Source organism: Labrus bergylta, chromosome 20 (assembly GCF_963930695.1).
Source record: "Labrus bergylta chromosome 20, fLabBer1.1, whole genome shotgun sequence".
NCBI classification, from domain to species: domain Eukaryota; kingdom Metazoa; phylum Chordata; class Actinopteri; order Labriformes; family Labridae; genus Labrus; species Labrus bergylta.
This window is the reverse complement of record NC_089214.1, coordinates 21,310,900-21,337,018: the sequence shown is the minus strand read 5'-3', so window position 1 is coordinate 21,337,018 and position 26,119 is coordinate 21,310,900. Positions and strand designations below refer to the sequence as shown.

The 26,119-nt window shown below is 44.2% G+C and overlaps 1 protein-coding gene across 3 annotated transcripts in view; it reads left to right on the top strand.

Annotated features, from left to right (window-relative positions):
- LOC109981977 (partitioning defective 3 homolog) overlaps positions 1–26,119 on the top strand; it is a 377,174-nt gene that overhangs the window by 269,692 nt on the left and 81,363 nt on the right. For all 3 annotated transcript variants that reach the window (XM_065949089.1, XM_065949090.1, XM_020630999.3), the window contains one exon: positions 18,242–18,370. In XM_065949089.1, coding sequence (XP_065805161.1) covers positions 18,242–18,370 — 129 coding nt within the window. The remainder of the gene's footprint in view (positions 1–18,241; positions 18,371–26,119) is intronic.

The following is a 26,119-nucleotide window of genomic DNA, read 5'->3' as shown; positions in this document are numbered from 1 at the left end:
TCATGGGAAGTCACATTCATTATTTCAATTCTGTGCACATTTGAATTGCGGCATAAATTAACGGAGGAGGTGGTGCAGGCCTTTAAGTTGTTTTCATGTGGATTGGTTTAATGGGATTAGTTAGCGTATCGCGGCACATGGCTCGGTAATGAACAATAAAGACGACAAGTGTGTTTCGGGGTCACGGCGGAGGAAGGCAGGGGAACTCGCTTATCTCCCATTATCTGTCACTTTTGTGGGTTTTCTTTTTAACTCGGCTGTCTTTTGGAACACCCTGTGGTGTTAATTTGTAAGAGTCTTGCACTTAACCAGGCTGACATTCTGTCGCTCACCAGGCGTGAGCACATATGTGGAGAGACGCACACATGTTCAGAGGAGAGTAAACAGGGAAGTGTGCAGGATTAGAAAAATGAAAAGAGGAAATTTGAGCTGCAACTTTGACACTCTGTGACAGGCAATCAGCGCCGTTGGCAAACCTTTTTGAGAGGCTGTGTGTTTAGCCCGATAGGTGGCTGCTGGGTGATTTTTAGTGGTGCACGTGGGCCCCTCGGCATGCCCTCCTCAGTCTCATCATCGTTCTTCATTATCTTTGAGTGCCACAGCCACTTAGGAGTTGGCACGCGGCAGGCCTCGCTGACAACCCCCCCTTCCCACCCCCCACCCTCTGCTCCATGCATTTAATGCCCGCTCATGCCTCCTGAATGCAAAGAGGCAGACCCTCAACCAGCATGTCTCCCTGACTCTGAAGCGTTATCTTTCTTTCTTCTTGCGACTCCTACTCGTTGTTTATACCTCAAACATTTCCATGTTTCACAAGTTGACAGCTCTCACACCCACTCGTCTGCACTGTCCTTCTCTGTTCTCTCCACGTTCTCTCAAAATCCACCCGGAAGGTTTTTTTTTTTAAGTCAGAGAAGGCATGGAACTGAAGTGAGAATGAATATGTCCCACTGGAAACAATAGCAAAACTTTCTGTTAAGAACAAGTGACGTGTGATGCCTAGCGGTCGGAAGTAGAAGGAAAATAATATATATATTTTTTGTGTCACACTTCCAGTAAAAGTTTTGACGGAGATTTCAGAACGCAGAAGTTTTCACTGCGTGACAAAGAGTTCAGCTGACAGTTAACTCTCAAGCTTACAAATCAGGGGAGAGAATTTACATTATCACATCTCACATGTAAGTGTCTCACTGATGCATCAAAACATCAAAAAGGCACCCTGATTGGATTAATCCTTTGTAGCTCTTGTCTCTGCACTTCTCATTTGCATGACATGGACAGGCAGACGCTCACTTCTCCCTGCTTTTCCTCACCCATGCATGTCTTACACTCACGTTCTCCCTCTGAGGAGATTTCAAGGAGTTTGCGGCGCACTGCAATTTGAGCTCATTTGCATGCAGGCCTTTGGACGGCCTGATGAACGTGTAGCGCATGTCTGCTTAATGGACAGCCTGATTGGGAGTGCATTAACATCAGAGCCAGGGGAAAGGAGGATTTGGCCTAATATAAGGAGAGAGAGAGGAGAAGTAGAGGGAGAGACTGTGAGATAAATACTGTGGGCGCACGAATGACTGAAAGTGTGTGAGTGCGTGATGGGAAGAAAATTGACTGCCTAAAGCCCAAAGCAAAGAAACTGCGATGTGAAGCGTGGCTTTCCTCCCTCTCTGGATTCATACTGCACTTCTTATAGGATAACTGGTATACATTGCTGCACCATTCAGTAATGAATAGCTGATAATCTCATGAATGGATAGCAATGTGCATGCATGCATAGGATAAAAAAATAGCCTCGAGTCGAGTTGACATCATTGTTATTTCAAGGATGTCTGTTTGCATGCATGCATCCCCGTGTCCATGTCTGCATCCAGTGAGAGATCTATAGAGGAGTGCAAGCCAGTGTATCATCCTGGTTATCCATTGTATGTGATTATTATTCATGTCATTTCTAGTGGATAACATGTGATCATTACTTTCTGATCCTATCAGGCTTGTTTGGATGTCAGCTCTGCCCTGGGCTCTGTTAGCATGCTAGCAGACAATGCCGTCTCGGCCAGGCCTGAAAGAGTCTCTTCAACATGCCTAATGAGGTGTTGTTTATCTGTTCTGTGACTGACTGACCTCCTTTATCCCTACATCTACATCTACCCGTGTATTTATATGCATGTTGCTGTGCAAGAAATATCCCCTTTGCACATTTTACTAGAGGCGTTAAATATTCATTTAAAGTAGTAATGCATATTTAATTGGTTGATCACACTCTTAAATTGACATTTTTTGCAGTTGTTCTGCTTCTCGATTTGTTATCTCATGTTTATGCGTATTCATTTTCTGCACGTTGTTAAACATAGAATGAGAAAAAAAACTTTGGAGTAACCAACAAAAGTAAGCTTCCTCATGAAGGTATCTCACCAGAGAAATGTTCAAACCACACACTCGACACTCGTGAACATGTGCTGCCTCACTTATGATGCAGGATGAGTAAATGAAAGAGTGCTGGGGAAAGAGGCGCAGAGCATCATTGTCATCTCTTACCATATCAAATAAATGCTATTCTTCTGTGTCTTGCTGACTCACTGAGCTCATATGTGAAGAGTACTGCACACTCTCAGAGTGCATACTGGTAGACAGGTAGGCAAACCATTCAGCCAGTCAACCGTTCAGATTTTACTACAGACCGAAAATTGCCGGAGATATTGGTTATATATATCTCTTTTATTTTTTACCTGCTAGGATTTAAAAACAATAAAATAGAAAGAAAAAATACCTTCTTAAATAAAATGGCTTAAGATGTGTGTTAGCTTTCATATTTCTATAATTAGATTATGCTGTGACTGTTTTTTCTTTTCTTAATGGAGCAGTGGAAATGCAGCACACAGTTGGGATAGTGTGGCAGAGTGGAGGAGACAAGCAGGGGGTAGGCAGCAAAACGCAAGGCACAGTTGGGACAGGGAATGGGGGGCCAGAGGGGTTGGGGGGGTTGTGGGATGGATTGGGTGAGGATGGAGGGAGAGAGGGAGCGTGTGCAGTGGAGTGAACTGGGGCACCAAGGGAGAGTGGGAAAGGAGGATGAAAAGGAAACATGAGAGAGGGAATGAGAAAAGGAGAGAGCTTTTCACAGTGGCAGTCACGGCATCGTGCTGCCGTCTGCCTGCAGGGAGAGAGAGAATATCTTTAGTGATTCTGAACATTTGTGTGTTTGTGTGTGTGTGTTTGTGTGTGTGTGGGTGTGTTTCAAGGTGCATGTAAAAAATCTGCATGTGTACTGCATGTTTGCCTGTGTGTCTACAGATGAAAAGACTGTTAATGGGCTCTGGCATCCCCCTCACCCTTGATCCCTGCTGCGTCCTCACCCACACACACACACACACGCACACACACACACACACACACACACACACACACACACACACACACACACACACACACACTTAGCCTCACCCCTACCCCCCCTCTCTCACCATCAACACCAATCTGATAAGTGGCATGCCTCATGTTGCGCCATCAGAGGACACTGAAGCTCAGTGTGACAGCCGTGCATCCCCCCCCCACCCACCCACTCCTTCACCCCCAGGGACCTCGTCTGCCTTGTCCTCCCTGCAGATGCAGCTCCACTCGAGGCTACAGGGGAGAGATGCAGGAGAGTGGGGTTTGAAAAGGGAGGAGGAGAGGAGGGATGCTTTTTACCCCGTCAATGTGTATTATTCTTAGGCCGTGTGGTAGCATGCTGGGAGTGCTGGAGTGTGGAGGGTTTGGCACGGGTGTGCATGCATGAGAACGCGTACAATATAAATGCCATGCCACAAAAGCACGATTGCCTTATGTGCTGCACGGGAGAAGGTAGTTAGCGTGTCCCTGCTACGAGATTCTTTCTGCTTGTGTGGGTGTGAACAGCTGATGGCGGGTAAGCCGGTTTGATCATTAATACACTGACATGACACATGCATTAGCTCGGCTTTTTATACACACACACACATGGCTGAGAGCGTGCCTGATGGATCACCTTTCTCTGTATAAAGCTACCCGTCGTCCCTCTCCACCTTCCCCCTGCACACGCACTCAAATGCCCACATATGCTTGCAGTATTATGCCACAGTTGATTTGGAGACAGCAATTAGCCGCCTCCACATGTGGGCCCTGACATCTGCTAAATGTAATCTGAGAGAAAATGATAATTGTTCTTTCTTTTTGCTCTGCCTCACTCATCAGAATGTCAGTTCTAAAAGAAGTAATGGCAAACACAGGGCACGGCATCAAGCTAACCTGGATACAAATAACTGTCAGCTGGTGTGAAGTAAAGAACATGAGTGATACAGCGAAAATAATCACATAAAAAACATGATCTGACATGTCTCAGACTGTGGAAGTGACGCATAGGAGACATCAGCCCAGCAGGGGGGCAATAGTTGTTTTTCCGTCTTTCTTGAACAAAGATTAATTTACTTGAAGTGACTCCCTGTCTGCTCTAAAGTCTGTTTTTTTTATGCTGCTGATCCTTTCCTATACCTCCCTGTGCAGCAGGCTGAAGCAAAGTGAGCCACAGATTTCCCCCTGTCATGGGTAAGTATTTCACAGGGACCTCAATAGTGAACTTTGGCAGCTTTTGGCAGCTTTGCCAAGTGCAAAGTCTTACCTCAATATCACCTCCAAATGCCTGCACAGCTAAAAGAAATTTCATGTCACTGGGGGCAATATACGGAGAGAGAGGGGAGAGCCACACAAACATCTCTGTAAAAAGTCCCCCATTGCGTCTTCAAAGTCAGACTCGAGATTCAAGGATTTTTTAAAGGGGTCATTTTTTACAGGTCGATTTTCAAACTCCCTGACAAAAATGTCCTCCGAGTGTGACATCCCATTACTGTCCTGCCTATCATGTACCAAAGAGGCCCAGCTGAGGGCGAGCAGCAAACAACACAGTCCCACGCTGAGAAGATTAGCGCCACTGTCACAGAGTGCAGCAGGAGATGAGAACAGTAAAAACAACGGAGCTCTTCTTCAAACCAGGTTAAGAATGGCGTCTGTGTCTGCTGTCACAAATATCGGAAGTTTGTGTTAAATATTGGGCGGGGTGACAAATTCCGACGTAGGGCGAGGCTGAGGAAGGAAGGGGGAGGAGATGTGATCTGTGATTTTAGCCAGCATGCAAGAATGAGAGATGGTCGTTTCAGGCATGGGGGGTTGGGGGTATAGCTGTCCGGCTGCACTTCCTCTGCTTTCGGCCACTCGATGCAAATGTGATTGGGCAGCACTGGGCCTCCATCAGACAGCCCTGAAGTAATTAGGTTTAGAATGATCATGCAGTGCTGCGAGATAGACCTTGAAGCATGGGGAGTGGTGGGGAGGCTGTGTGTGTGTGTGTGCGCGTGTGTGTGAGGAGAGGTGGTGTTGCACGATGGAGTTAATTGAATCTGAAATCTTGTCGGCCTGAAATGAGATCCAGCGATGTCTCTCACGCAGCGTCTCAGGCAGAGGGCTGCAAACATGACTGAATTCATAAAGTGTGTTATTAAAGAGCTCAAATTAAGTGTAGCTGTGCAGCCCTCCATTCTCTACCGGACCCGAGACTACTAATGATCCAACCCCAGAGGACCCAGACCCAGACCCGACCATAGAAACCCAAGACTTGAGTCTTCTCTTCTCTTCTCTTCTCTTTTCTTCTCTTCTCATCTCTTCTCTTCTCATCTCTCCTCTCCCCCCCTCCCCTCCCCTCCCCTCCCCTCTCCTCTCCTCTCCTCTTCTCTTCTCTTCTCTTCTCTTCTCTCCTCTTCTCTTCTCTTCTCTTCTCTCCTCTCCTCTCCTCTCCTCTCCTCTCCTCTCCTCTCCTCTTCTCTTCTCTTCTCTTCTCTTCTCTTCTCTTCTCTTCTCTTCTCTTCTCTTCTCTTCTCTTCTCTCCTCTCCTCTCTGGCCCTGTCTCTTCTGTTTTCACCTCTCTTATCTTCTTTCTCTTCCCTCCTTCCACCTTCTCTTCCTTTATCCTGTCCTCCCTTCTCCTCACATCGCAGCTATTCCGCCCCACCTCCATCGCCTCTCCTTTCATCAACCTTGATGTTCCAAACAGAAGCCGCCCAATCTTTCTTAACTTCCTCCCTCTCCGTTTGATATTTGTTTTTTAGCACTTTGAGACACTTTGATGTTATTTTTTCCCCCACTTTGGCCCAGATCGCTTTGATCAATCAGAGAAAGTCTGTCTCAATGCGAGTCGACTCTCGGAGGACGGGCAGATTTGAAAATAATGAGAAAACATTAAGAACATGTTCAAGGATCTGAGAACGTCAATATCCCATTTTGTATTTCTAAATAGTACAAATGAATCAGTAATGCCCCCCCCTACAATAGACCATATTTAATGTATGTTTGGGTCTCAGGAAGTAAAAGACATAAGTAACATTACAGATGCAAAGCATGTTTGATATTATAGAGACAGAGGTGAGCAATGCTCATGGGAGAGCGTATTTATTTCCCCCTATGTGCTATGCTAATGAAGAGAGCCGCCTGCTACAGTAGGACTCATTGCTAGTCTGCTCAGCAATCCAGCCGGCTTAGCATGTAATGAAATAGAGGCCTTTGGCTGAAATGACCTTTCTCATCCGCTGCGCTCCCACCCGCTGATGTGTACACACACCTTAACATGTTAGCGAGAAGATGGGAGGTGGGGGAGAGACTATCACAAGGGAGAGCAAGGGAGACAAAAAGATGGGAAAATTGCTTTTGAATTACAAAGGCAATATCAATCGATGTTGAATTACACTTCTGATTTCCATCAAAGGCAACCAATTAAAGCCAGGAACAGTATTCCACTTGTTCTGTCAGCGTCTCGACATGTGTTCGGCATGTAAAGTGAAATTGTCTATTTTCCTCCTGTTTTTTTTTTCCTCCGCTCTCTTTCTCTTTCTCCGACTCTGATCTTTTTTTTTTTTTCTTCTTCTCCTGTCTTTGGTGGAAGTGTCAGAGAAATGAAGGTTCTTTTCAAGGCCAGACTTGAATATTTCTTTCCCTGCTTGTTGTTGTGAAAGAATCTTAATGAGGTTCATACTGCCACACCAAGATGTGCGAGCTGTTTCTCCTTCCTGTTAGAAAAATAAGGCAGGGTGTGAATGCGAGGCTAAGCAGGGAGGGAGGACTGATGATAGACTGAACAGACCATATTTTCAGCTCCAGGTCCATATGAGGTTTGGATCAGCGTCTCGAGAGTTAACTGTCTTATCATCAACTGATTGTACCTTTCTGATTCATTCCTAATGCCAACATTTAGTACCAATGCTGGAAGCTGTGTTTCCTCTACAAAATCATCCTTATACAACTTAAATCTTACAAACACGTATGCACTATTGCTCTGGGTATTCTCAAAAAAAACAAATCTGGTCCTCTATGGATGTCTCAAAAGCTGTTTTCACAAATGCACTCCTGGAAACGTCTAGAGCGTTTCAGGAGGTCTGGGACCTAAAATCTTCCTGATTTGGTCGTTCACACATGCACCTCACAGCTGGAGAATATCCCTGGGTGGGGGGGTTATCCTGAGGAAAGACATAATGACTGTAAGTGGAGCAACAGAGTCCGCTACACGACCCTATAGTGAAAATATTTGCCTTCACATCAATGCTGTGTGTAGTTCAACAGAATCACGACCTTATTGATCCTGCTGTCTCATTATTTGACAACATCTGTGCTGAAATTTGTTTACTACATATATATCACATGCAGCATGTTTTAATTTGACTTGAGTTGATTAAATACAGTGTGTAATCTCTTTGAGAAGAAGCAGTGTGATCTGACTGTAGCAGTGGAGTAGACAGAGAAGGAGTGTTCAGGGTTATTCATCTCACCCTTCTAGTGATGTACAGTCACTATCTCTGAGATTCCACTGGGTTCCTACTCTTACTCATCCTCACTTTACTCACAATTACTGTCACTCCCTCCCTCTTTCCTTCCATATATCCACCCACATCCCTCTTCCCTCCTCCTCCTCCTCCCTCCCCGGCTGCCCTGGAGATTCATCGTGGCATTGACAGAAAGACCTCTCCCGTCTCCTTCTCTGAATGCTTGGAGGGATGTATATCACGGATCAGCGATTTCTCTGTCTGCTTTCTCGACGGACTCAAATACAGCGTTTGGGCCAGTGTGTGTCCATGCCGGTATTTCAAACACTGACGTTTTACGAGACAGAAAACCCTTTCCTTCCCTTCTCTCCTCGCCTGTCCTTTAGCCGAGCATCTTCCACATCAGGGATGTCAGCGTCACAAAATGCATCTGTCTCCAGACTCATCAGCATGTAAATTAACTCGGAGTTAGACGGGAGAAGAGAAAAGACAAGAGGAGAGGCTTTAGGACCAAATTGATTAATGAGATAGTCTTGTACCATGACAATAATTATAAGCAGCTTCCTGACACCCCCAGTACACATCCTATTGGGCTAAAGTCTAATAAGGTAAACTCAGCTGTAAATCTATTGATAAGAAAGTGTGATCTCTATTTTGAACTGAGTGAGTTTTCTGCATTTTAGAAATCCAAAGTGTTCCGCTCTTCTTGGCACTGCTAACTCCTCTGTTGCCATCATTAAAAGAGCTGAGAGCAGACTTTGCATGTTGCATTTGCTGAATGCTGAGTTTTCTGTGTTTGAGTCACACAGCAGCAGCAGCAGCAGCCGGGCTGACGATACAGAGAGTGGCAGTGATCAAAATGGCCCATTAGGAATGCAGTGTGCCATACTGTATCTAGGTCACAGCCCAAGCCACCTACTGTAGCGCTGTCCTTCCCCCCCACTCCCCCCCCCCCCCCCCCCCCCCCTGCATCCCTGTGTCTCTGTGTTTGGGTGTAAGCATAAGCCAAATATGAAACTCTTATGTGTACATGGTGATGTGTAATCATTTGAGTGTGTCTGCATATACATGGGAAAGGTGATTTGCCACCAATTAAATGTCTGTCTTTGCTAAAGATCATGGTGTTAATGAAAGTATTAGTCAGTATCATGGACTGCAAATGAACACGGACGAAGCCTGAGTGACGTCACCCATTTGTTACTGAAAGGCGCTTTGGCGGTTGCCGTGCATTTCTCAACCTAACGCCAGGGGATGGTGGTCGATACTGTAGTTGGCGATACGCTCCCGTCCAGTTAGCTGACTGTGTCCTCTCCTCCATCCACAACATGTGTGCTTCTCGCTCTAGCACCCGCCATGGTCATACCTTCTCCTTGTTTTCTTCCCGTCTTTCTTCTCCACTTTTATGCTGTTTAACTTCCAGGTCAAACACAGTGCAGGAACAGTCGAGCATGCTCAGAACTTCTAGGTCAGTTTGGTCTGTTTATACATGCAAGACTTTGGGTTAGTCAGAAAATCCCTGAAGTACAACTTGAGTCAGAACAATCTGTTTACATGTACATGTAAGTCAAGCTTTAGTCTGACTTTTTTTAACACCATGTAAACATACTGAGTAATACCAATAACACAACATGACTTTTCCTGACCTGAATGGATACAAATACAAAACCCATCCTAACACCTGAACTTCCTCGGAGCTGCTCAAGTGCGTCTATGTAAATTGTCCCTCAGAACCTCCCTCCTCACTGCGCTCATACACTTTAATAAATGGCTGTATGAATGCGTTTGGACTGTTTATTTGTGTTGTAATGAGAGGCTTTAATCAGGGCTGTCAGGGTGTTTGAAATGTTCCTCTTGAGCGTGTGCAAAAATCCTGGGCCCTCCCCGTCCTCTCACACAATACACAAACGCACACGCACACACAACTCAAGTGATTTATGTGAAACATTAAAGGCAATCATGTCGGGCTGGGCCTCGTTCTTTGTGTTGCGCAGGCTGTTTGAAATATGGAAAGCCAAGCTGTCTTATGATATACAGGCACACACATATAGATGAACAAACACACACACACACACAAACACACACACACACACACACACACACACACACACAGATGGGTTTGTGTACCTGCTATTGCTTAAAAATGAATAATTGGCACCCAGAGCAAACAGATGAATGCTGTTTTTTCATCTTGCAAACACAGAAACCCAAAGCAACCCACACACATGCAAAAACTTTCAGTTGTAGATACCCATGCACCCCCCGAGCCCACACACACACGCACACGCACGCACGCACACACACACACACACACACACACACACACACATACAGACACTTATTCAGCTCAACACTTGCTTTGATACTGATAGTTTGTAGATCCAAAGCGGAGAGCATCCTCAGCCATTCACTCTGAAGCGGCTCCATGTGTCTACACGCTGTCTGCTCTCTGTGGCAGTAAAAAAAGAACATTTCTCAATAAGAGCGGATTAACTGTCGCTTGGATTTTGAAAATCCACCATGCCCTCCTCCACACTTACACACACATCTCCACATATAATGCCACAAACAAAGAAAGTACAGCAAAATATCTGAAGGGCTGAAATAATACCCTCTAAAAGAAGGCTGTTGGCTCTGTGCTACTGACCATTTTCACACTAAAACCTATTTCAGTCCAAACCCTTTTTCGCATCTTTTCCTTTAGAGAGAGGCTTTTATCTCTCTGTCCGTCTTTGGTTATCTAAAAAACACAGACCACCTATGAAATGTAGGTGTTTTTAGGCCTTTGGACACTTTGATAAGGGGGAAACAGAGCAAGCCAGAATTTTGAGAGAAAAATGTGAAGATAGGAAAAAAAAAAAATCAGACATAAAATAACAGGAAACTCTACCTGACACAGCTCAAAAGAGATACATTTAAGTGTGAAAGCAATTTTCTACAGCACCAATCTCTATGCATGTGTATTTCAGGCAGAAAATCTTCATTTCCATACAATAACATCTTTATGGTAAACAGCTGGAGGACAGTCATGACGGTTGTGAAAGAGACTCTCTCATTGCAATGCAACGATCGAAGATGGCATACAAATCATAAACCTGTGAATTGTTTTGTTTTCCGTTATTTTGGTGTGGAGGAAAGACCACGCAGAGCGTTCTCTGAAACTGTCTCCTCTGCTCGGGAGACGTAGAGGTTTCTGGTGAGAATCATTTTTTCCTGCGTCATGCGCTCATGGCACTGTACCCCTACTGGTGCGAGGCCCTGATGTCATGAATAAATGCATGTCATACCTCAGCGGTGCGGGACACACCACTTTCTCACCTGGTGTGAACCATTTTGACTCCCATCCGCCCTCCTCCTCCTCCTCCTCCTCCTCCTCCTCCTGAGCTTCTCACTGTTTTCACACCATCGCTCAGAGAATGAGGACCTGGCTTCCCCCGCCAGAGCTACAGCCAATCAACACAACCCCCCCCCCCCCCCTCTCTTCCCCTTAGGAGGAAATCGATTGGTTCAATGTGCACACACACTCGTCCAATGAGGTGAAAGCGCAGAGATGTCATATCTGGCTACGACCTGTAAGAGGCAGAGTCTCTGTAAAAAAAAAAAAAAAAGCAGGGGAATGTGCCACTGCATTTAATGTGGTGTCTTTCTTAAAGGTGCATTGCATAGTATGAACCCCAGAGATGTAGTGTAATGAAACATACAAGCACACATCCACTGATGCACCTCTTAAAGTCTTTAAATTACTGAAGTGAAAATGCATTGGATTGCAGCCTACTTGTTTGAAACAGGTCTGGCTGAGCGGGGGGAAAGCGCTGACTGACATTACAGGTTGTGGATAATGAGTTCCACGGGGAGGGGAGATAATCGGCTGCCGGTGGCTTGGAGGCTGGAGGGACAACAGGAGAACATCCTCCCATACCTCTCTGGAGGTCTGTGTCCCTGGAAACCAGCAGTAGCGACCGTACGTTGAGGCCACTTGACGATAACGGATGCCCCTTTAATGCCTGTTAACGATCGCTGGGTCATAGTGTGATTCCTTAGAAAGGGGTAAAAAAAAACAACAACTCTCTTTTTCTTCCTCTGTATGTCTTTTTTTTTTTACAAGGCGTGTGTGTGTGTGTGTGTCACCCCAGGTAGAGAGTGTTTACTCACCACAGCTGCAGCAACACTTTGCTAGTAAGGAGGACAGACAGCCTTTCCCTCCTAACAAGCCACTATTAAAATCACATGCCACTGTCAGGGTTTTGCCCCAGGTTTTGCAGCACCTTGCAGAGATCAGGCTTTTGTTGACATGCCTCTGTGTATCATAGTGATAGAAGGGAGAGGGAGGGAGGGGGGAGGAGTAAAGTATATTTGTTTGTTTATGAGCATGTGTGCCGGGCTAAACTTTCTGCTGTGTACTTTTTTTGCCATCAATATGATGATAATAAAGTCTTTTGATTTTCTCTTCAGTACCAAAAAAGTGTATTTTTTACGGAGCTTTATAGATTATCACCGTGAAATTCAGTGGGTGGAGGCGTCGTTATTTATTTTCTTCCTGACTGCTACACACACAGTTTCGGGGTAGGGGGTAGGGGGGGGTGGGTGCTGAGACACCACATCAGACGTCTGCGGGGGGACTTCGCCCTGGGAGATTTGGATTAACTTTCAGGTTGGCCAAGCAGAAACCGTAATGATTCTCTCTGTCTGCCCTTGAAATTATCTTCTCATCACTTACTCAAACTGATAGATGCAGCCCCCCCACCCCCCCTTTTTCTTCTCTTTTCTGGCTCACCTGTTCCATCTGCAGGTTTTTGAATAATGCCGAAAGATTTAACACCTCACATGATGAGTGCATCACGTGATGTTAAATCTATCGCATTGTTGTTGCATTCACTTTTAGAAATCTGCACATCTCAGGAGAAGGAGTAGACAGCTATTTTGTGCTGCCCTCCCTCCGTCAGCAGCTTCCTGTGAACAAACCACAAATTCCCCACAGAAGATGTCAAAAGCGATTAACTTCTCTCAAATCTACTCCCCAGATTAAATGATTGTAACAATCAAACTGGCTTTGAGGCTTTGCATAATTTACTTTTTTTCCTCCCTCGTTGGTAATTCTGTCTTTGACTCTTTTTTTTCCCTCCACTGTTGTGCTGCAGCCTTGAAGTATTATTACCCTGTAAATCAATGAAGATGATGTATGAGGCATCCACTGCTAGTGGTATGAACCCTTCTGTTTTCTCTGATATATGAGGATGCATCATATTGAATGGAGCACCTATTTACTGACTGCTTCTCTAGGAATAGCAGATACATACAGCACGGCAAGCTACTCAGTAATACAGCTAATGTGCGACGATGTGTAGGCAACATCATATTTTATGAGATAATGATTACGGCTGTGACATGTCAAGACTCTTTGATTGAATGCTTCATTTTTACTCTTGTTTATCACACAGTGGCTATCATAATGTTAATGTATCATATATTGTATATGACTGACACATGTTGGATTACAGAGCTACCAAATGAGGATCAATAGCCGATCAGACATCATCAGTAGAAAAAGAGTGATGGATCACACTGAGCATCTCAAGCTTTGACTGCAGCTCTGTGGTCTCAAATATCCCCTGAATCCATCAAAAGTCTTCATATGAGTATCTCACTGATCTGCATCTCACCCAGCTGTCTTGTGTTTATTATCACGTCATCTTAAGTGAATGTATTTCCACCCAGGTGGTTGTGGATCTTCATCTCTCCTCACCATCATCCTTTGTCTTTTCTGGGCCCCTCTGCATTTGTGTATTCATCACTCTTGTGCTGCTGTTTGCCGCAGTGAGATAGACGCTTAGGGACGGATCATTAAACAGAGCTTCGGTCTGCTGGACTAAAGCAGTGAAAATAAGATCAGAGTTTTATGAGAATGCAAATGACATATAATTGTTTAGCAGCCTTTAATGGAGAGTGTCACAGCGGCTCCACAAGTGACCATTGTATGTCATTCCTCGTGGATGTTTCTTAGAGCATCTCAGTGAAGCCTTGTTGTTTTTTTGCAGAGCATGTTCAAAAATCGCTTCACAACTTTTTATACCAATGTTGATCTGGCAATACTTTCTGTGTTTTATTACGTAGCTGTTTGCAGCAATCATCACAGTGAGGGAAAGTATTTATGTGCAGCCATTTAAAATTGAACAACATTTAAAGACACTAAGGTCATGTTGACATACAGTATGATATACGTTGGACTCGGTGCATTTCAGGGTTGAAGTTACAACAGTGTTGCATTTTTCATTTGGTTCAGTTTGCTTTCACACTGCACTTTGTCAAGCGCACCAGTACTTATCAAATGTTGTGTAACGTAGCCACCCGCCACTAGTTGGGGCTGTAGCTTGTGTCAGTGGCTAATGGCCATCCGGGCCTAATGCTGCACTATGACCTCGAAGTAAACAACAGGACAGTGGAAGAATGGCATCCCATAGCCTGTGTAGCCAAAGCCTGCCGTGCTAAATGTGTGACCACATGAAGCACAGTCATTAGCATTGTTACCTACAAGGAGGACTGAAGGCTGGTGTTAGCAATCCTAATGTTAGCAACATTTTGCAAACCGTAACTTATTTGACAACATTTACAGATTGCCAAATTTAACCCACAATGCACTGCATCTCGGTTCCCTTCCCCTGTTTGGTCCAAAACGCATTCTCACCTACAGCAAACCAAACTCTGGTGCACTTGGAAGAAAACCGAGACCCCCCCCTTTTTAAGCAGGTCAGAGTTTGGTTCTTTGGTCCGCACCAGAGAGCTTAGCACGAAAGGCAACTTTAATGTGACTCAATAACAGGCAATACAATGGCCGGCCTGGTTTGCTTTTTTAAGTCATATAGAAGCATTACTTTAACATCAACAGTGTTTCATAACCAGGTAAAAAAAGACCACTTTCATTTTTTGGGGGATAAAAAAAGTATATTTTATTCTGAAACTTTTTCTGTTTGGGCTCAAATTAAGTTGTCTTACAAACTTCTGCAATTACTTCATCACCAAGTTTCAGGTACCAATCAATATCTTATTATCAAGGCTCATCAACCTTACCCTCAATATAAGTATCCTAATGCCAGCCCTGATTAATGCCAGCATGCCAATAACGGTCCAAGAGTGTAACAGAAACGTCTACGTTTCTTCTCCCCTCCTCACACTGATGAACTTAAAAATCGTTTCTGTTTTTTAATGGATTCCCTTCATTTTCTCAGATGGGACACACACATTGAAGAGGCGGGTATTAATGTCACAACAGTTTACTACTTTCACCCCATTTGTGCGTCACTGCTTAGAAAATTATAAGTCCAGAAACACTACATTGGGGTTTGTGCGTCATTGGAGGTTTGGTGGCTAATCCTGTGTTCCAGCCGGGTCCCCACTGGCAGGGCTGAGGCAGAGGGCAGAACCATGTTGTCAGTGAACCCGCGAGTGTCCCGATAGCCTTCTAATAGCTCTGGTAGCACTGGTCCTTTCCTCCGCCTCCGCTTTGATGTGTGCCCTCCTTCTTAGACCACAGGCAACGGGGGAATAGCTGCGTGATCGGGGTCCCCTTCAGTCTAATCCGCCAGAATGTTTCACTATGACAAATCCCTCAATGTATTGATGTTGATCCAAACAGAAGAAAAAGTTTAGGGCAAAGTTTTTATCACTGAGGGTTAGTTTTTTTGGGGGATATTGGACGAGACAGAAAAAAAAACTGGAAGAGGAAAAGAGGAAGCTACATTTTCCTGAGGAAGTTAATGAAAGTCCTTGAAGTGAGGCGAGGGAAGCTGTCACCTGCCCCGGTGATAGATAGCAGGCTGGCTATTATTAGCATCCACAGCCCCAGAGTTTTATGCCTTACTAGAGCCATTTGTTGATTAATTAATCAGGTAATGTATGCTATCCGTGCTACAAAAGAACCCAGATATAGCTCCCTCGGCCTCGTCTGGGCTCTCTGCAAAACCACAAACCAGGATCTCCCACCAGGCCGCAGTGCATTCAAAAGATTACAATTCTAAAAGCAGCCGCTACCAAAGAGAAGCCACTTACACAGAGGTCCTGACTGCTTTCAATGTAAAGTGGAATAATAAACATCCATGAAGGAAACAGGATCCCATTTCATGAATATATTCACTTCCACAGTCAACCTTGTCTGATTTTTTTTTCAGCATTCTGAGAAAGTTTTCAAACTGTCAAATAAAGCTCCGCTACGAGGACAGTAGAAATAAACTAGGAGTGAAGCACAGCGACTCGGAGACAGCAGAGCTTAACGCTTCCCCTTGTTCCTCTCTCTGAAATAGTACAGTACTGCTCCAAACAATGGAACATGGTAATCAATGAAGTCTGTGTGTATCCTGCAAAATCATTGAGCTCAGCTGGGTAATATAAACAGTCAATAAAAATATGTGGTTATATGTATTGTGTTTATTCCCAGGTGAGGCCACATGCCCTCATAGGCATGCACCTGTTATTTACTTTCTTAACAATCATCAAAATGGACTATATAGGCAGCCTTTATTTTCTACCAACTGGACAATCATTCAAAGTATAGGGTTTGAGGTTTTAACATTTTTGTAGGTTTGTGAAAATATACACTTTTAAGACAAAAGACAGGACAAATAATTAGCATACATTAAATGACTTGGTGTTTGGGTACGCTTTATAATTAGTTGCTCATAGCTGCTCTGTGCATCCAGCATGTTGGAAGTCCGGTGAGGTAGAAGAAAGACATGGCATGGTCCGCCTCTGGGGCGATGGACAAGTCAAATAATGCAGGAAATGAAGTTTTAATTCATGTGTGAAACAAAAATAGAATGGCATTTTTTTTAACCCATGCATAGCGTTTCTTCACACAGACTCTTCCCTGGGTGGATGTGGCCCAGTTGGTAGAGTCGGTTGTGTCCTAACCAGTTGGGAGTTCGATTCCCAGCTACTGCAGCTACATGTCCGATGTGTCCTTGGGCAAGACCCTTAACTCCAAGTTTCTCCCGCTGTCCATTTTATATGTTGACTTTTTTTTTTAAGCTGTTTCTAGTCGCAATAAAGAGAGAACCAGCAGAGTGGGAAGCGCCTACTTTAACATTAATAATACAGTTTGTGTCCATGCAGGGGCCATGTCCTCACCTTTATCCTGAAAGAATCTCTAAACTGTCATTTTCTGAGCAAGTAGTTTTGCATATAATATGTTTTTTTCATGGCCAAATATAAAGAGAAGTACTCATCCTGGGATACAAAAGATAGATGTGGCTCACAGATGTGCTATTTCCTTTGTCAAAATGACCATGTGCAATTCCTGGATCTCTGTCTGTAAAACATCCTTTTTATGTATCCTGCTGTATTTCTACTTCCTCCACAGCTGGCACCTTTGAGGAGCAATAGGAAATGACATCATATGGTCATGATCTTGTCTTTCCTGCTCTGTCTCACCGGGGAGAATATCTCTTAATCCTGAGGACAGGCACAACGATTCTATTATGCTATCTTAGTTTCAACCACTAGCACCTTGTTGTGTGTAGTACAGTATTATCTGTTTCAGATAATAGAGATGTCAATTAATTGTGTGTGTGTGTGTGTGTGTGTGTGTTTGTGAGTTTGCAACTCTGTAAATTTACTGTACTCCATGTCAACTGCATGCCTCCTTTCCATTTTCCCTTCCCTCATCATTTTCTCACACCCTTCAGTCAGCCAGAGGCTTCCAGTCATTTATTCTTCCAGCACCAAGCTCGGGCCGTCCGGATGAATTTACGATCATCGGCTCGGCTTATTCTCACCTCGCTGTAAAGCTGTAACAGATTTACCACCACCAGTGTGTCACCCTCGTCATTAAAATGTAAAAGTTTGCGACTCTGCCTAGAAAGTTACAAATGATGGCAGGCAGCGCGGCCGCTTCCTCCACTTACACTTGCGCCCAGTTGAAGGTAGTTTGTTCCCTGCTCGCTCAGAAACTAAATCATGTGCTGTCACTGCTCCGTCACTCTTAAGTAAAGTCTACAGCTTAGGGAGGAAATGGGGAGCTCATCCTCTCCTTCATAAAAAAGGTAGTGTTGCCGTTTTATACTTTTTGCAGACAACACACTGAGGCTTTTTTTTTTTCACTCTCCACGATGGAGAGTTGGCAGGAAGGGGATTCACATCATTGAGTTATTTCCTGATATGTCTTAGAGCAGTTTGATTGCATTTATATGAAAATGGCCAAGTTATTCTTTCAATAACGAAAGGATGCCTTTGGAGACTCCTCCTGAGCTGTCTCCCCCGTACACATCCTACCTGGAGGATTTTGACAGTTTGACACTTTAATTTCCTACGGAGTATTTCACCTGAATTTAATGGACAAAGAAAGAGACATGCTGCTGTAGAGAAAAAAATAACATATTGGGTTGGAAATTATTAAAGCCTTGGTGTGTGCTAAATCCTTTCTGCCCCTCTGTATTACTCAGGTTCGGGAAGCACCGGAGGGACGAGCGTCCAGGAGACAGGATGGAAAGGAAGGGCTCCAGTAAATCTAAAGCTGAGGACATGCAGGCGTCAGAGGAGGAGACCCTGCGGATGAGGCTGGAACAAGAGAGGTGAGTGCTCATACAGAGCCCTGGCTTGCTAAAAGCCTTCACAATTAAGCCCCAGCCGAACAAAACAAACAAAAAATACTGCTGACCGGAAAATTAGCAAACAACCTAATTAACAAAATGGTGAATCGAGGTTTGGAAATTTCTGGGAAAGCACTCGGATGTCAATTTGTGAAACGTCCTTTGTCTTTTATATCAGTACATTAAATAGATCATTTATGGATTGTTGTTGCCTCTGCCATTCAAAGGCGCTGACCTCCTAATGGTCCTCGTCGGCCCCTGTGGATTTGGCATGATTGAATGGTGCTCATTATAATAGTGAAATCGATGTAGCTCTGCATTTGTCTTCTCCTGCAGCTCGCCCAGGTTGTTAATCGCTCAAGTCTTTTTTATCTGCCCCCTCTTGGCTCCATGTCCTCTGGTATTTGTGGACACCAGGACATGCAGGAGAATGAGGCGAGGCGTTGGATTTTACTGTGCTCTTATCCACTCACAAACAAGTCCAATTCAATTCCCTGCAGCGGAGGACACAATATAGGTGGCAGGGTGAATGAAAAGACAGCTTGCTGCCTCCATTGTTCTCAAGCAGCCAAATGAACTCAGTAATCAAACTGGCATTGGTAATAATGGCTAATTGAATTCAAACAATGAGGCTCGATACGCTCCCTCTTTCTGCGAATGGAAAGAAGGATGTATGACTGTCAGAAAATGCATGCTACCAAAAACACAAACAAATGCTTCCAGAAGCCCACTCCCCTTCTGAATGGAACATCTGGAGGCCTAGCTTCAAAAGCCGTGGCACATTTCTTTTGAGTATTCATCTGTGACTTGCAATGAAGGTTTCCTCCACTGTGAACCCCCTCTGGCTTAGGGCCCAACACATTTCCTTCAGCGCTCCCTGGAGACTGCCTGGGCCTGGCCCTCCATCCAGAATTTGTCCCCTTTGAGAGTCTCCCAAAGGACTGTCAGTCTGAGAAGCAGAATCAGCACAGACATTCAGTGGGCACAAGATGTGTGGAGTGCATACCCTCACAACCCTCGTCTCCCCACAAACACATTCATGCTATTTAATTCTCATTCCTTCTCCCTATTACAACTGTCACCCATTTTCTTTGTCTTCTACTTTGTGGGGGCACACTCTCATTCCCAGATCTGTTTGGGTCCGTTCTGCATGTCTGAGCTCCGGTCTCTGCTCCCAGTGCAAGAGGCCAACCTAATTCTTTCCTATTTTTACCTGTTCTCAAATCCCATCACTCAGCCAGACTGGAATTGTCCCTCAGTTAATGGAAACAGAATCCTGAGGGAAATCGTTCTTGGTAATAGTAACCCAACCTGCCATGAAGACCGGTCGATATTCAAAGCGTCAGGGTTCAGCAAGACGACAGCTCAGAAATCCATTACTTCTTGTACTTTTTTTGGTAGTAACACTGCATAACACTCTCAAGGTGTTACGTTTGATTGTCGTAGTTCTCTGCTCAAGGCACAAACATTGATTGATTACATTGCCGCGGCGGAGACAGGGCCATTCAAGAGTGCCTTTATGAAATTATGGATCGGACCGTAGCGGGCTCTCTCGAAGTTGGCAATCGCCGGCCAGCACCGTGTGTCAGCACGACCCGACGTGGGCTGCAGCCAAACTCCCGGCTCGGCTGACATTAGCGATCATTAATTCAAGCAGACTGCTTTGACAGGGGCTTTTAGTGATTCAGAATAGGAGTCAGTGAAGAGGTGAGGCCGATTAATTCATAAAACCTGCCCTTTCTACTCTGCAATAAGGCGGCTATGGCCATATATTTAAAACTCTGACCTTGATATGATTCATGCAATTTATGGTTTGGCCTGCACTCCTCGCAGACACAGCTCATCTATTTAGAGTTAGAATTTTCTCCTCTATTGATATCTTGTCAGCTTAGCTTACGGACTAAATATGACAGAGAGGAGAGTTTATAAAACTCTGACTTCATGCGGGGGCATGCAGCTTTGGTGCATCCACTTGATGAAGAGTGCTTATCAGCCACATTTGTTTTTGCTCAAATCTGGCAGATTGTACTCATCTCATGTGATTGACTGTTTCATGTCTCATGAAGACTGCGTTAAAACCTGTGGTTAGGCTGATGTAAATCTTTGTTTAGCCCAGCAGAAACATCCATTACTCTGTTTTTTTCCTGCCTGCGGCCAACACCCGAAACATCCCAATCTGATGGGCTCATGTTGAGAGGACTGTGGTCAAAACAAGCCCTCTGATTGGACCTTCTGTGTGTTGGAAAGGAGCTATGTCTGTGGCTTTGGCCCTTATTCATGCAAGGCCAAGGGGTGGAAAAAAGAGAGAAAAACCACAGGGATGGTACTGTTGTTGAAGCGTCTATCAGTCTCTGCCTTATCTCTGCACATGTTAGCCCTGGAACTATGTATTCCTGGCCAAAATGGAAAGCACACAAAAGACAACCTGACAATGTTCCTTCTTCATTTTCTGCCTGAACCAAACTCCATTCTCTGTCTTGCACTCTGGCAGCTGATTATGATGTCCATTCCCTCTTATCTGCTTGGCTCCGGTTGGCTTCTAATCAGCAGCCAGCACTCCACCGCCACTCTCCTCTTTCGTGCTCCCTAGACCACAGCAGAGCACATCCCTGATTCCCCCCCGCCTCCCCCTCTGTCAGTGGTCTGCTTCCTCTTGGTTGTTGTTTGACTCTCTGTTAACTCTAGATAAACACAACCTGACTAGGGTTTCTGGACTGGGTTACACAATTCACTTTAAACAGTCAACCTGGATGAAGAGCTAGAACTTTGTATTTCATTCAGCTATTAACTGTTTCTTTCTTCTACCCTGTTGAGCAAGTCATTTTCTTTACGATAAATCTCAGTTTTTTCCATCATGATGACTGTACTTAACGACGTTATCATTCCACTTTATCAAACCATCTGATTAATACGGTATCTTATTGGAGTCTTATTTGCATAAAGAGTTCAAAGGAAGATCCAACTGGCTGATTGGGAAGTATGATTGTGTTTGTAATTATATTGATACCTACAGCAAGTTAATGCGATTGTTACACAGAGAATTAACACTGTGAAAACTTGCACAATTATCTCTGTGATTGCATTATGCTGTTACGAGCCAAGTGTCAACACGAAAGATGGGCTATCTAAGGTTTGCGATTCTGCACAGACAGCTGCACGCAGAGTCATTTGTGCCACTTTGATTGGATTCAGATACATTCTGGCCTCCATCTGCACTTCAGAACAAAAGACTGTGTTTTGGTGGAGGAGTTATTAAAAAGAAAAAAAGTAATCTATTCAAGACAGCTGGATGAGAAAGTAAAAGAGCATGCTAACAATGCATATTGAGGAGGCATGCGTTCAAGCTTCTAAGTGTGTTGACTTCAAAATGAGTGTCTGAGAATACAGACGGCCTCCCTACACCCTCCCTGCTTTCCTTTTCGCCTCCCCCCCAGCCTCCCTTGGGTAGATTTCACATTGACAAACATATGGAGATGGAGTCTGCCGGCTTTGTTGGTCCAGAAGAACAACAGTGTAGGATAAACAGTGAGCTGTATTTAGTGTGGAAAGAGAGGGCTTGAGGTGAGCTGAAGTGTTGCTGCCAGCTCACACCAGGTCTTTCATTTTACCTATTTAATCTGTTAAAGTAATTACTACATGACAGCCCTCTGCGTCCACATTCATGCCTCTGAAATGTTACTTTTAGCATCATTACAAATTCAGCTTTCGTAGAAATTGAGCGGCTCAATGTGGTGCTTTGAATAACAGGAAAAAAATATCAGTAAGGGTTTAAAAAGGAGGGATGTTAAAGAAATAATGTCATCGGGCTGACACATAATTTTCTTGAAGACATGGTCTGTCAGTGGATTAGTGGGTGAACTCTATCTGCCCTGAAAGCCTCAGCATTACACTGTCTAGACTCTCTGCTAGCCAGGAGGAAATGCCTTTTGACTTCAACGCTATATGCAAGTTGGTTAGCATTGTATTCTGCACAAAGGTACACATGGGGTCAGTTCTACTTCTAAGATTATACAGTAGAAGACAGACGACATACTGTATAAAGACCTTAAAGAAACCAGGCAATTACTGACATAATACTGGAATAATCTTCCTCTCTGTCATCATTGTAATTAAAATGAAAATCCTCAGCAGAGCTGCTATGAAGCTCCGCAGCTCGACCGTCCCCCCTTTTTGAAATAAAACCTCCCCGGGCTGGTCGCATTAACAGCCACTGTGTCGTCCCCTCTCAAACGTAGTGTCGGCTAAGAGGAGAAGAGAGGAGAAGGGGCTGGTAATTGGGGCTGTACAGTAATAATGTGTTTAGTGTGGGCAGCACTTTCCTTAGTGTTAACATGCTGGGCCATTAATTGGCTAATGGAGTATATATATATGGTACAGTGCGGGGGTGGTCTCTCGGGAGAAAGGGGGGGGAAGGAGAGGTGGTAGAAGTGGAGCAGCAGTCGCAGGTTACCCAAGAAAAACACAGGTGGCAGGTGTGCAGCTGCGGAGCAAGACAATGGATACCAATTTCAGAAGGATAGCTATTATGATATTTCAGGCTGGACCAAAGTGCTGGGCTATCATCTTTTTCTTTTCTTTTTTGCAAATGAGATGAATAAGAATGTCACTTTTAGGTGACACAGTTGCTAAACGAATGGCAATGTCATTATTGGAATGTCAATAATGACATCTGGTTAATAATATACACTTGGGAATTTAACAGTCAAACATCCATAGTGTCATAAATACATTTAGGACAACACTGGAAACACTGGAGCACAGGTACATTGGTAGGTAGACGTCTAACAATGAACTGACACAGAAGGGAAGAAACCCAGAGACATAATACAAGGGGCACACAGTGGGGGAATGACATGTGGGAAAGTAGCTACACGTCGGATTTGTCAGCGTCCCAGTGCCCCAGTTCAGCTAGAACAAGTTGGGATCTCTCACTGCAGACTGACAGGTATGCATGCAAATGAGTTTTCTTCATGAACAAACAGTTAGATTATTGTCCAGCAGAGTCATGACCTCTGCCTGAAGATCGGAGGATTTGATGAGACCGGGGCCTCATATTGAAAAAGGATGACAAAAACAAAGAGATAGTAACTCATTACACTCATAACAAGAGCATGACTCTTTTTTGGGGCTTGTTAATATCTCTTAATTATATCTCACCTAATAGCTTTATCCATGTCAGACTCCTGAGACCTGCAAGAGAAGTCTCTCTCTTTTAGCTTCATGTCGCCACGGCCCATTATCTCGTCCCAAATGTCAATACAGCCTTTTTTATGAATCCGATTAGTCCATAAAACGCCAGAGGGTCTTGAGATCCCAGCAGACTTCCGTGAACCTGTGGTAACATCATTGTCTGGCCCTTCCTGGCAGAGATCTGACATCACTTTAGGCCAGATGGCAGGTGAAAGGGCTTGTGGGAATTAGTGTTTTTTTCTCCCTGTGATGCTTGTCCTCCATTTCCTGATATCACAAGCTACAGCGAGACAACGCTGAGCACACACAAGTGCACTGTGAGCTGATCATTTCCATTTTGTACCTGGTCTGCGACTATGCAAATACACACCAAGGCTTTATATTTGACTGGGTATCACGCAACATTGCATCAGGCCTCCATCAAAATCTCATTCTGAAGATAATGCTGAGAAAATGGGATTTTGGTCGGCTAAAAATAAACAAGGCAGTCTGCGGTTGGGATGTGGGAATTGGGTTAATCCGTCACTGAAAAATGGTGATTGTTTGAAATGTGATTACTGTTATTAAAATACACAGACATGGGAGAGAGAGTCAGGCTGGAAGGGATTCCAGCTTTGTTCCAAACCTGTCAATCATCTGTGAGAAGCAGCAGCGAGGGGTCAGAGGTCGCTCATAACCTGAGGTAATAGGGAAGTCTAGCACCAGTGGGAGGTATGTGTCTGCATGCATGTGTGTGTTACCCTGCAGCAGGGATACAACATCTGGAACCAGTGAGCAGTCTAGTGGCTGCTGCCAGGGTCACCGCAGTGGGAGGTCAACTCCCTCCCTCCACTTGTCCTCAAACCCTTCTCCTCTGTGTTCCCCATCGTCCCCCCCCCCCCCCCCTCGCTCCCGTGCCGAACCATGACTGAGTCTTGTTTGCTGTGGACAGATGGGTATTCACACGGAACCGTTCTCCAGCACAGGAGAGGCTCTGTGAGAGGCTCTGTTGCGCGGAAGTGATCCCGGGGAGAGGAACGGCATGGAGGGAGAGGAGGAAGGAGGAAGAGGATGTCTAACTGTATTCTTCCCACCTCCTGTTGTTAGAAAACCTGAGGCACCAGAGCAGTACACTCCTCTCTGCCCCCTACACGCTCATGGAAAGCCACTTAGACTCTTGTTAAAGAATATTTTCATTTCCTCTCCATTCATTTCCTTTTATTTTGTAAGAGTTAGTTTCTTTTCTTCTTTTTTTTTGTGCTGTTCTTAAACAGAAATCATCATCTTTCCTATATCTGTACGAATAAAGCTTCTACAAATAGGCACATGTTTGAGCTGGGGAGCTAGCTTTTTTTTTATTTTGTGAAAACTTTTGCAATGTTGTTGGAAATGTTTCCATCAGCAGAGCGAGATCAAATATTGAATAACGCTTCCTTTATCTTTAAATAAACAAATTTTCCTCTTGGACAAAATACAAGTATCTTTAAAAAAAAAAACAATGAATACTGGCCAGTTTTGGCACTTAGCTTCACTCAATAAATACAAAGGAAAATGAAAATAATTGGCAGAATTACAGACATTTCAAACCATCCATAACCTCCTACCACTCAGCAAAACATTGCCATTTGTCCGGCCGGTCATCTGAAACCTCATCAAGTTACATTTTTTGCACAGTTTTCTGCATGTTGTCAGTGATTCCCAAAGTGGGATCTGAAGTTATGACAGGATGGGCGTGGCAAGCCTAAATAAAATCAGTGCAGACCGTTTTACACAGCCTTGAAAAATGGCAAATTTTGTATAAGGACTTCCAGGTTAACAAAAGTCCAACAATGAATCTACAGCAGACGTCACAACTACTAAAACAAAGACAAGAAAAGACCTGTTCAACAGACGGTAGACTGTGCCGCACTCCTTCCTTTTGCCACATCCTACCTGTGTGAGATAGGTTTTTTTTTCTCTGCAGTTGAACCAGCGGATACAGACTCATAGCTGTACCTCAGACCTGAGAAGATTTATAACACAAAACAAGCTCACACTAATCATGGAAAATGACTGGAAGTTTAAAACTAAAAGATTTATTTACAGGGATTTGTTCATCTTCAGAGTCGGGTTTAAAAGTAATGACTGTTGTTACATCTTAAATATTTGGAAGTTTCATGTTGTAGTATCACTTTAAATTGCTTTCTTTGTGAAAGCTGTTTGTTAGTTGTTGTTTTTTTTTGTTTTAAAACACTGAAGTTGCTGGTCTGAACTTTTTGTCGACAGTGTTTTAGATCAATTCAAAAAATATAGGAATGTGTGAGCATAGGGCGTGAATGAAGGTGTGTTGAGTGTTTATCTATAAAGGTTTATGTGTGTTGATGTGTATGATGAAAGGTTGAGGGATATTTCCCTCCCTAAAGTGGGGCCGGCAGAAAAAGTTTTGGGAACCACGGTCCTACTCGATAAAAACAGAATAAATTGTATAACATCGATTTCCCTTTTTCAAGTGAATAAACTTGAATCATGTCTTTCCTGTGCCTAATTTTCAAGTTTGACATTTATTCTCTATTCTGTCTCGTT